An 11641-nucleotide genomic window follows, 5' to 3' on the forward strand; every position below is an offset into this window, starting at 1 on the left:
GAGAGCGAATCGGAAAAATACTTTCCACAAATATGACATTCGTAACTTTTCAAACATTATAACTTCTGTGCGTTATAAATTCTCAACTAACCGTAATAATCAATACCATAAATAACAATCATAAATAAATTTTGCAACAATCCCAATATTTTTTAATTAGAAGTAATAATCGATAATTAAATCCACCGATGTTCCTCTCATATAAATTTGTATAAATGATTTAGCCTCTCTCTCCGCTTGTTATGTAGATTACGTGCGTTAATAGTTTTCCTGTCTTCCTCGATTTCTCTCTGTTCGATTAGAATGAATGCGTAACGACCGGGAATGACTTTAACAAGGAAACTTTCGCAACTGTCTCTCTTGGAGTTCATGGAGTTCCAAGTGTATATCGAAGTAGCTTGCGACGAGAGATGTGCACTTTCTTCTTCGCTTACTACAATATATAGTACAGTCTTAGAGGTTGAAACTAAGAGCGAAACTATAAATGAACGTTTGAGACAGAAGTTTCACATTTGAAAACGCTTTGTAATATTATACATTTAGATTTTTCAAGTAAATTATAAGAAAATCTTAATTTTTCTCCGAAATTATTCGTGAAATTTACATTTATACTCATGAAAGAACAAAATTTCAAATTAACTTTATGAAAAACTGTTGCACTTGCAAGAATCTTCATTAAAATTCACATTTTTTTCTTACTAAAATTATATTAAACTAGATTAAAAAATCGTAAAAGAAACAATTGAAAGGAATAGTTATAAAAGTTTCGTTATAAAATTATGCATTTTAAGATTTTATTTCCGGAAATTGTATGTATTGTCGCAAGAGTTTCCAATTTTTACAATAGGGAATCATTTCCGTTTACGTATTCAGTAAGTAGTTAATGCAGGATTTTTCGCCCTTTCTAAAGGTTCTCGAGCGAACACGCGTTCCAAAAGGAATCCGTTATTCATCGATGGGAAGATAATCTGTAGACAATCTGTCGAGTGTTGCTATGCGTGTTTCAGCTGGGAGATTTGTATAGTTAAATTGAAGTTGAAATTTGCAAAATTTATTTTAATGCAAGGAATAAATGGATACAATTCTTTCAGTTAGACTTTTATTACTATAATTTAAGGTGTAAAAGATTAATTAAAAATGTACAAAAGTAAAAATTATAAAAATTATTATAAAATTAGAAAAATTAGAAAAATTATTATTATATAAAATGATAATAATAATATAAATAACGTCAATTTTTATGTAGAAATTAGAATTTTATGTTTTTAATTATTATCACAACATTTTGTAATCGATTTTGGATTCAATCTGTAATTATTTTGAAGAAAACTAAATTAGAAAATAATAGATTATTTTCTTAGAATAGATTATTTTCTTAGAATTCACAGAACCATAGTAACTGTAAGATACTTGAAATTTTTGGACCCATCGTCAATACAGAAAATTTCTATATTTTGAATAAGTTTTATGTTACAGATTCATTTTTAGGAAAAGATTGAACGGAAAACTATATCAATTTATTCCTTTCTCTAAAAAATAAATTTTTCAAATTTTGTCTACAATTCAATTATAGAAATCTTGTATTCCTCCGTAAAGCCGAGTTACTTTTAATCGAGAGCAATCTTACGTTCTCGGTGAACGACACTGCGAGCTCGTACGTATGTACCAGCCGCGTGTCGCGATCTTGAACACAGAATTGCGGTAGGTATATACAATGTTTGATGTACGGTGCGATGTAAATTTCTAGATAGAGATCGATATCACATAAGGCTCGTATGGCATCAACTGTTTTTATAGCGTTTCTCTCGTGAGAGCCAAAGGCAAAGCTAAAGTTTTCATGCAAGTGCAACTTCGATTTTTAGAGACGTTCTATTCCGCGGACGTATACCGGCTTCGCGTAACAGCTGTAACGTAATATATGTAATAAGATCAGATGTCCCGCTTTTGAAATGATTGTTTCGCTGTTCCGTCAAATATATCAAAAAATATATATATAAAAATATATATATATCAAAAATATATATGTCAAAAAAAAAAAAAAATATATATATATATATATATAAAATTGTATTATTTTCTTAAAAATAAATTGCTATTATTACATTTATCTTTACATCCATACATTCTTTCAACATAAAATTGTTTCGCTTTGGATTCGAAAATATCTAATTTCTTTACTGACTGTAAAGATAAATAAAGAATAAATTTGACGATATATAAAGATTACAGAGCAAATCTAAGGAAAATTAAAAATATATATAAAAAAATGATGAAGGTATGAAATTATTAAGTCTGTCGAAAATTTCTTGTAAATTCGACAAAGCAACAAAGACGTAGTCTTGCGACAAAAGTATCGTTTTTACATTATATGTTTATTGTATATGTACGAAGAAATAATAACACTGAGCATATATCATTTACGCGTATCGCTTTCGTACTAGTTTGATCGTCAAGCTTTATTAAACTGGAGCTGTATCATTTCCATGATCACTGATTTATTTGCCGATTGCGTTTCTTGGTATTAGGATCAGTTACCGCGAGTATGCTTATCGTGCGCTAGGACTCGTGTCGAGTTTCATATAGTTGTATAGTCGGATGATTCATTACTATGATGAGAAAAGGATAACGCAAATGCGAAAGATACTCAAGCAAATTTTAAATCACGTAGATTCGTTTTTTTAACGCGAAAATTGCTTTTTCTTTTCGGAGAAAACGAGCTTTCTGAACTTTTCTTTTTATCTTGTCGAAGTGTAAGTAATTGTCCGGAAAAGAACATATCGATTTCCGACCTTTCAATCATTCGCAAAAATTTCCAATATTATTATACACTTATCCAAACGCGAGCTGTTCCTGCTTTGATTACATTTCAACTAAATTCTAATTAATTTAGATTTAACTCTAATGGTACAATGTCTTTAGAATTAACGCATCTAAAATTAACATTCTTAATAATAGTGTTTTTAAATTATAATTTAGTTTTTATAAATATACACTAAAATGAGATTAGAAAAATAAAGAATATGGTAGAAATTGTAAGTTAAAAATAAAAGTTAATAGATGTAATAAAAAGAATAAGTGATTCAAGTATAGAGACAATATTTTATTTATTTTAATAGGTAGACAATAAGGCAATCTATTTTAACGTAATCGCATTTCTCTACAATACCCCTATTGTCATTTATATTAAAAGGGATCACTTGAACAGCTAAATTTACTTGGAATAGCTAATTTACTTGGAGAGAGGCGTTTTAATATCCTAAAATAACTTGTTAAGAAGATCGTCAGATAAGTAGAATGACAAATCGCTCATCGCATCACTTTCTGTTTGCAGCTTCGACGAGACGTCGATGGACAGCTGTATATTGGCTACTATCGACGAGGGCTGTCGAGTCAGTGACTTATCGGGCGAGTCGATGAAGGACAGTAACGAGGTGGAAGTGACGTCATTGGAGGAAGCCAAGTCGGTCATAGCGGCACTCAGAGCGAGACAGCGGGCTCAAGCCCACCAAATGCTCGCTTGGCGAAGGACCCTTAAATTGCAGGTAAGTTTCAATTACCAGGAAGGATTTCTACATGCAAAGGCAATCCCACTTGCAGTCTTCGACGAGGAAATCAGTCGGGAAGAACGCAAGACGATCGATCAAAGCCATTACCTCTGAAAACCATAAAACACGCTCAGCCCACGGACTGATGTTACAGACAGTGAAATATTAGATACATGGTAATCCATTTAGACGCGAAGAAATACATATTTTTGTCGCTTTACGAAGCGAACGAATGAATATTTAAAACAAACGTTATATGCTTATACAGATATACTGTAATTGGAAAATATCCATTAAATTAAAATCAAGACTCAAATCAAGACTAAAAAAAAAAAACAAGTTTCATCAGATAGTTTGTTAATCAAAAGTTTAACTTTTGCTAGAAATATCCTTTGTTTTTAAGCATTTTCGTAAGATTTTGATGAAAAATCTGAATTATAATTTTTCATTCGATCATGAAATACATTTTGGCCTTGAACATTCTATCCAATTCATGTCCAATTTGAGCTCTAGAGCTAAAACACAAAGCTATTGACGCAAAGAAATATGGATAAGATTTCAGAGATTGTAAAGTATTGATATGTGTTTGAACGATGCTTATCAACACTTTACAGTCCATGAAATCTTACTCACATTGAATTTTTTGCGTCGATTTTGTTCTGCGTTTTGGCACTGGAGCTCAAATTGGACAGGTCTGCATTTTAGACCTATAATGATGCCAATGGGAAAGATAAATTTCAGCAGGTAAACGAAACGGTATGCTGCCGTCGAGTCATTGCTGTAAAGAGATTTCCGAGCATTTCTGGGATAAGCCCGGAGCGTCTCGTGACATCCTACGATTTCGCGTCTGACTTTGCGTGACTAGAGGTAATTCTCGGTTTGCGAGGGTAGACCTCGCGAGAAAAAAAAAGACTCACTAAATTTGCTGGCAATCTGCGAAGGAATAATTGCTACAAAATGATCTTCTTTCTCCCTTAGACGGCGCCGGGAAAAATACCAGCGGGATTACCATGGCCGATTATCAAATAACAACTTTTCCATATATTTTTATTAATTAAATGGAGAAATGTTAATACTTGAGTTCATTTCGGTAGTAAAAGACAATTTTTCGTGATATGCACGCATATTGCGCAGATATGTTACGGAATCCGGAATTAAAAGAAAGATTTTGAATAGAACTTTCGATTTTTGATAATCATCTATTAGGTGTGGGAAAAAGTTCGTAGCGTTTTTCCCGTTAGATGATATTAAAAAAACGTCACGAACTTTTTCCCATACCTAATATTTAATGTTTGTACGTTTTCTATTTCTTTTTGTAAAAATTTATTTTTCTTTAATGTGGTAATCAGTGCAAATAAAGAAATGTGTATCCTAAATTTGAAAAAAGAAAAAGACAAGTATGAGTCTCATAATTAAGATTTTTCATATTTAATATACATATTGTCACATCAACTTGATATATTTATTGCCACAACAATATTCTTATTTCCTTTCTCTTCGAAAAATTTAAATTTTTAAGACTGTAGCACAGATTTTTTGCATAACATGTAAAAATGAAAGATTCTGATTGATTCTCTCTCAAATTCTCTTATGCGTTATGTAAAAATCATCTGTGTTGTGGCCTTTATTTTTTTAAAATAAATGAAATGAAAATATGAATAATGACACTCTACGTGAATTTTTAATTATTTTCCATTACACGTTGTTCATAAAATAAACGCTAATTTAAATTTTATTTGTCTTTAATTTAAACTACATTAATACGATACTTTAAAACTGACCACAGAAATGGATTGATTTACATTTTGACACGCGTAGAAATAAAAAATAACAAAATGTTATTTAACTCCATGGATTGGATTATCATTGCTTCTTTGATATCTAACAATAAAAGAAATGTCTTCTTATTTCCCTTTCCTGAATGCAGAATCTGTCTATTAATTGATCGTTCACATGATGCATCTATCGGCCAAACGTGTCAATTATTTTCCGCGTATATCTTCAAAGTGCGTGAGACGCACCGGCGATAGCATCTGGTCGTCTTACGGTACTGTTTATATTGCACACAATAGCGAGAGTAATGGACTCATCCTCAACGCGTGCAGGCGGACGGAAGGAAGGAGACGCGAGCAATGCTCATGCAAAGCGATCGGCCGGATATGTACGACGTGTAGATATACCGTACATCGTTGTGCAAACATGCAGCTTCACGCACGTATCGACGCGTACAGAGGAAACGCGTGCAGCGGAACGGCACGTATCTGCCGTTCATCGCATACTGATAACGTCCTTCGCGTAAAGCAAGTGGACTCGAGAGATGTTTGCACAAATACGTATGAACTGATGCGCGGTGTTTGATAAAAAAAAGAAAAAAAATATGATTCAATATTATATCGTCCTAATGAGCGATATTCGAACAGTATTTACCGGTAAACGAGATGAGAAAACCGGGGAAATCAATTAACAGCGCTAAACAAATATTAATAATAATGGCAGCGAGAGCTGCATCGTTTGCTAATTAATTACTTAATATTGAAAGTAAATGGCGAAATGTCGGTTGGTTTCGCAACCACGAATTCGCGCCGTTATTAATTATCATACATGAATTATCGGGTGAAGAGCCCGCAGTTTATTGTACTCACGAATTAATGGGAAATTACAAAAAACGCTATCGACTTGTTCAATTTTGTAATCGTGACGTTTTGCAGGAGGACCTGGTGGCTCGATTGACGCGAGAAAAAGCTGAGCAGCTGCGAACGTTGTCGTCGCAACTTTTGCTGTTCGAGTCAAGGCTCTGCAGGAAACAGAAGGAAATCGAAGCCAGTCTGAGTCAGCGAGAATCCATTATTTTACGACAACAAAGGGTGATTCGACAATTGCAGAACAGATTGGCGGAGAGGAACACGAGCACTCGAGACTCGCCACCTTGCGACGCCCTGGACAGATTAGACAGTCTCGGGGATAGCGATAGCGCCGTGGTGCTCGAGGAAACCGTGGATGATCCTGCCCCACCAAGGTGAATATTTTTAAAATAGATTTACACGCACATCAGTTACATCGTCTATGAAATTAAGATAGCTTTTACTGCGTCTAATAGAATATAAAAACATGAAAAGTAAGAATGAAAAGTGCACTGGAAAAAAATAATGTTATATCAACAGCATTATTTTAATTGTAAATAATCTTCATCGCGAGCGTGGCATGGCAGACAGCACACTGGTCTATCATGCCAGAGATCCCAATAAGATCATTGGGTGCGTTCGATCCCAATAGGAACCAAAATATTTACGCTCATATCTCCTCTCGGACAAGGTCGGCAACCTCCTTGAGAGTATCCTTGCCCACAGAAACACCTCTTGAAAAATCCGCCATTCGGAACCGGCATTAAAACTCATATATAACTCTACATAACTCTAGGTCTCATATGCTCGTGGCAATTGAATAAGTGCACCACAAGCATAGAGAGTTGTAACACAGAAGCCTAAGAAGAAGAAAAAGAAGAAGAAGAAGAAAAAGAAAATAATCTTATTGATAATTTGAAATATTGATTTATAACAACAATATTAATGAAGACGAAGATATGAAGGACACACAAGAGTCAAATGAACAATTAAGAATGTAGAAAGACAAATTATAAAATATATATATATATAGTTGTATAGATTCAAAAATTATATATTACAAAAAATATATATTAAAGGAAATTGTGTTAAAAAATATATAATTGTATTTAAAGCAAGTAGCAATATTCTCTAAACGAAATGCTCACCCAATAATCGCAAATTTCATTCTGCATGATAATAACTCGTCAAAACATATGGATGAATGTTTTCCTTAGCGGATGTTATTGCTTGCTTTAAATACAACTATATATTTTTTAATACAATTTCTTTTCTCTAGAATACCGAGAGATTGCAAACATTAAGTTCATAAACCATTTGCAAGCAATTTTCTCCGATTTTTTGCAAAGCATCCGTTTCGCTGCTATTTATGTTAATATAGTATTTTCTTTCTATACCACTATAGTTATACTCAGGTAATATCGTGACTACGTTTTGTATTAATTATCTGAAGATAATTTAATGGAGAAACTGAAACATGTAATATATATTTTTCTATAATTTTTGAATTTATACAATTGAATATATTTTATTTAGACTCTTAATTGTATATTTGACTCTTATGTACCCTTCATATCTTTATATTGTTTTAAAAAATTAAGAATCCTGTATTTCTTGTTATTTGAATATTAATGAAACAAAATTTTACTAAAACAAGAGCATAACATGTTTGTTTCATTAATGTCATTGAATTAACAAAATTATTTTCATTTAAAATAATGTTGTTGATACATCATTTTTTTCAATATGCAAAAGCAAAAATATAAACAAGGTTTAAACATGCATTCATAATTTGAATTTCTTTGGAAAAATATCATTTTCAATTTGTGATGTGATATGTTTTATTTGTGATTGCGATCAGTACAGACTGCGTTGACTGGAATGACATTAAGAATAATGATAAATAGTTCAAAAAATATTTATTTACGTCGGTGTATAATAATTATATTGAAATACGTTCAAAATTTATATGATAAAGTTGTAATGTATCTTAAGCTCACTTTAATTTATGATTTACGATAAAATGCGAAACTATAACTATTTGTTATCTTATACATAACGAAAAACATTTTTAACGAAAGTTATTTGAAAAATCGCAGTTTATATCTAATATACAAATCAAAATATTAACAGATGAAATATGTATACGTAAGAAAATATATGAAGCTCTATAAATAGAATTCTTTCACGAATTATAGGTCACTTATAATTGATTTTATATATATTCTAATTGTAATCCACAGATTTCGTTCTAACATTACTGATGTAACTGTGATCCGTTCTGTGTCCGATGCGGTGGAACCGTCGAACAAATATTCGTCGATGCGACGTTGCAACGGTTTTCTCAGAAGACCGGAGATTCTGGAAACCGTGTATTCCGTGGAGGAAGACGGTGACAGCGAAAATAATCAGGATCCGTCGGAATCGACAGAGAATTCGGAATACGAAGACAGGAGAATGAAAAACTTAGGCAACGGAAAGGGCAGGCTTCAAGATCTCTACGGCAGTTTCGAAAGGTTGGCTCAAGACACAGATTCTCCACCCAGCGAAAGACCCAGAGACGAAAGCCAACAGGCGCAGGTAACAGAAACTATTTGAAATCTTATCGGCGTATAAGAGAATTCGATTTATTAGAAAATATTTGTGAAATACTCGGATTGAAACATCCTAATGAGAAAAAGTAACAAGATTTACATAAAAACGTAACTTAAAACATAATGCAAACTTATACTCTAATTTAAGATATATTCTTCATTTAGATTTTCTCATGTTTAATTTTAAAATCCATGCTAGTACATATAAATTGATCTTTCCATAAGAAATTTATTTATCCTTTCAGGTGACATATAATAGGGTAATGAGCAATCATAGATCCGTGACGAAGCCAAAAGACGTGAAGTACAAGAGGATAAATAAGGCAAAATCGAAAAGTCTTGAAGAACTTAGAGGACGTCTTAGAAATTGGGTCGAGAAAGGAAATAAAATAGCTATATCATTGGATCAGTCATATGCTTGAGCTTACTATTCGTATATATGAAAATATATAAATTATTATTTTATGAACGAAAACGTGTAATGCCCAAAATTATGATTTTATTTGTAAGATTAAGGAATGGACTTTTATCTTTAATAAAGTCGCTACTGTATTTAATTGAAATATTATCGCTTCATGTGATATTTACTGTAATATTTTGTCATGTTAATTATGCACCTAGATCAAAGATAAATGATTCGAAACTTGTGATATGATTTTATTATATACAAAAGCGCGTAGTTAAGAAAAATTTATTATCTGGCGAAGAAATAAGTAACTCTTAAGTATTATAATAAAAATTTATAACAAATATTGTATATAGTTTCCATCTGTTTTTATTTATGTTATAACAAATTCTTCAAATATTATTACAATTAAACATTTATCAATAGCATTCTCATATCATTTTTTCGAAATTAAAAATAGTTAGAAACTAAAAAATCTGAAAAGCAATATCAAATATATTAAAAGTATGAAAAGTAAATATAATCTACTAAGATTCAAAACAGATTTGCGATTCATTTATTATGATACTTAAGGGTTAATATAAACTCGAAACGATGCGCCTGAATTGCGCATATTTTTGACTCTTCTTTCATTAATAATAAAAATTAACTTGTGTGACTATATTCTGAATGTGTACGAAAAAAACTTTAAGCGGCCTAAATATTGAATTACAAATATAATAATAAGTGTACATTTTTGAGCATCAAGAAAGTTCACTATTAACATGAAAATGTTAAACATTACGCACGTTTTTCTGCACATACAATTACATCAAAATAAGATTTTTTTTATTATTAAATGCTACTTATTATCCTCAGTTCAGAAAGATATATTATATCATGTTTTACTATATAGAAAATTTAGAATTAATAAATTCTTCTTGTAACTTGAAATAACTTAGAAATTATACCGAGGTTTCTTTATTAAACAGAGGCATATATTGAGAATGAATTTTTAAAAGATTTTTTTTTTTAATTAAAAAATTTCTTTTTTAAAAATCATATAAAATATATAATTAAGAAAAAATGTAAACTAAATGCTCTTGATAATCCACTTAAATATATTATTATTTGTGTGCCTATCTTTCTATAAACAAATATTCTTAATACATGTATATAAAAATCATTATCTTGATGTTTACTTAAAATCTTAAGAATGATAATCACATCAAAGCATTGTGAAGCAAAATATATTAGGTATTTTTGATTATATCTTTTTACATAAAAATTTTCTATCTAATGCATCTCATTGATCCAAAGAATCTGTATTTATAATTAAAATCCAATTGCTTAATTGTTAAAAATTCCTATAATTATATTGTCCTACTTTAAACATTTTCTATTAGATAAACTAAACAAAATATTTTTTAAAAATCGATAATTAAAATGAACAAAATTTGCTGTGCTCCTATACATTAAATTAAAATTTTATAAAATTTAGGTATATTTCATTGTACATATAAAATTCTAAAGCTACATGTACACTTTTATATTGAATATAAATTCTGATGACGTGCTGCGATTATGTACACTATATATGACAGTTTTTATAAAGAAAACATGTCTTCGCATGTAATCGCACTGTTTATAATGATATTTTTACATGCACACGCATTTTACCATTCTTCTGATAAAATAAAAAAGTACACTCGAAAATTATTGTTTTGGTATAAATTGCTTGTGATGTAAGTACAATTTTCTCCATTTTGAATACATCTATTCATCTTTCATTATCGTGTTTTCGCAGACGGGTATAAGAAAGCTACTGACAATCCGTATTTTTGCAAGCTTAAAGAAAAAGAAGAAACAAGCAAATGCCTCTGGCAATACTTTTGTAAATAATTGGAAACATGAACGTATGAACGTTCATAGTAGATATAGATTCTGCGATAGTTATATATATTATGTAGATAGATTTATTATATATATTGAAATAATAAATTGTAATATTATATTGTATTTTGAGTTTAATGTTCCTGTGGACTGAGCAACAGTCACCGAGAGATCTCGTGCATAGTATATTTGCACGCGCTTAAATACATATGCATATAAAAAATATGGAGATATATATATATATACATATAAATATATAAATAAAGTATATATATGTCGAGATAGTATAATATGATGAGTCTACTTAGAATGAAAAAAATAAAATTTTTGAGGTGCATAAGCAAACCATGTGAAATTAAGAATCACATTGGCTTATCATAATTCGACTATACACGTACAATGGCGCTTCAGTACAGAAAAAATTGATTATTTTAATTTATATAAACTCGTATAACGTGTATGCTGTCGCTTTACTAGGAAATAAGTAGACTGCTATCGATATTCTGTCGTAATTATTTTAATTATTATTAGATCCCAAATAAATTATGTCAATGGAAGATGCCGATAGTTTATTTATTTATTATCATTCCTATCTTTTCCATT

The 11641-nt window shown here is 30.7% G+C and overlaps 1 protein-coding gene across 3 annotated transcripts in view; it reads left to right on the forward strand.

Annotated features, from left to right (window-relative positions):
• Positions 1-9213, forward strand: part of LOC108687562 — a 159132-nt gene extending 149919 nt beyond the window's left edge. For 2 of the 3 annotated variants that reach the window (XM_018193410.1, XM_018193411.1), the window contains exons 2-5: positions 3332-3542; positions 6254-6561; positions 8410-8746; positions 9006-9212. In XM_018193410.1, coding sequence (XP_018048899.1) covers positions 3332-3542; positions 6254-6561; positions 8410-8746; positions 9006-9182 — 1033 coding nt within the window. In that variant the 3' untranslated portion in view covers positions 9183-9212. Of the gene's footprint in view, positions 1-3331; positions 3543-6253; positions 6562-8409; positions 8747-9005 lie in introns of all 3 variants that reach the window. The other variant, XM_018193409.1, reaches the window with a different exon arrangement.
• Positions 9214-11641: the final 2428 nt, after the last annotated feature.

Source organism: Atta colombica, unplaced genomic scaffold (assembly GCF_001594045.1).
Source record: "Atta colombica isolate Treedump-2 unplaced genomic scaffold, Acol1.0 scaffold207, whole genome shotgun sequence".
NCBI lineage: Eukaryota > Metazoa > Arthropoda > Insecta > Hymenoptera > Formicidae > Atta > Atta colombica.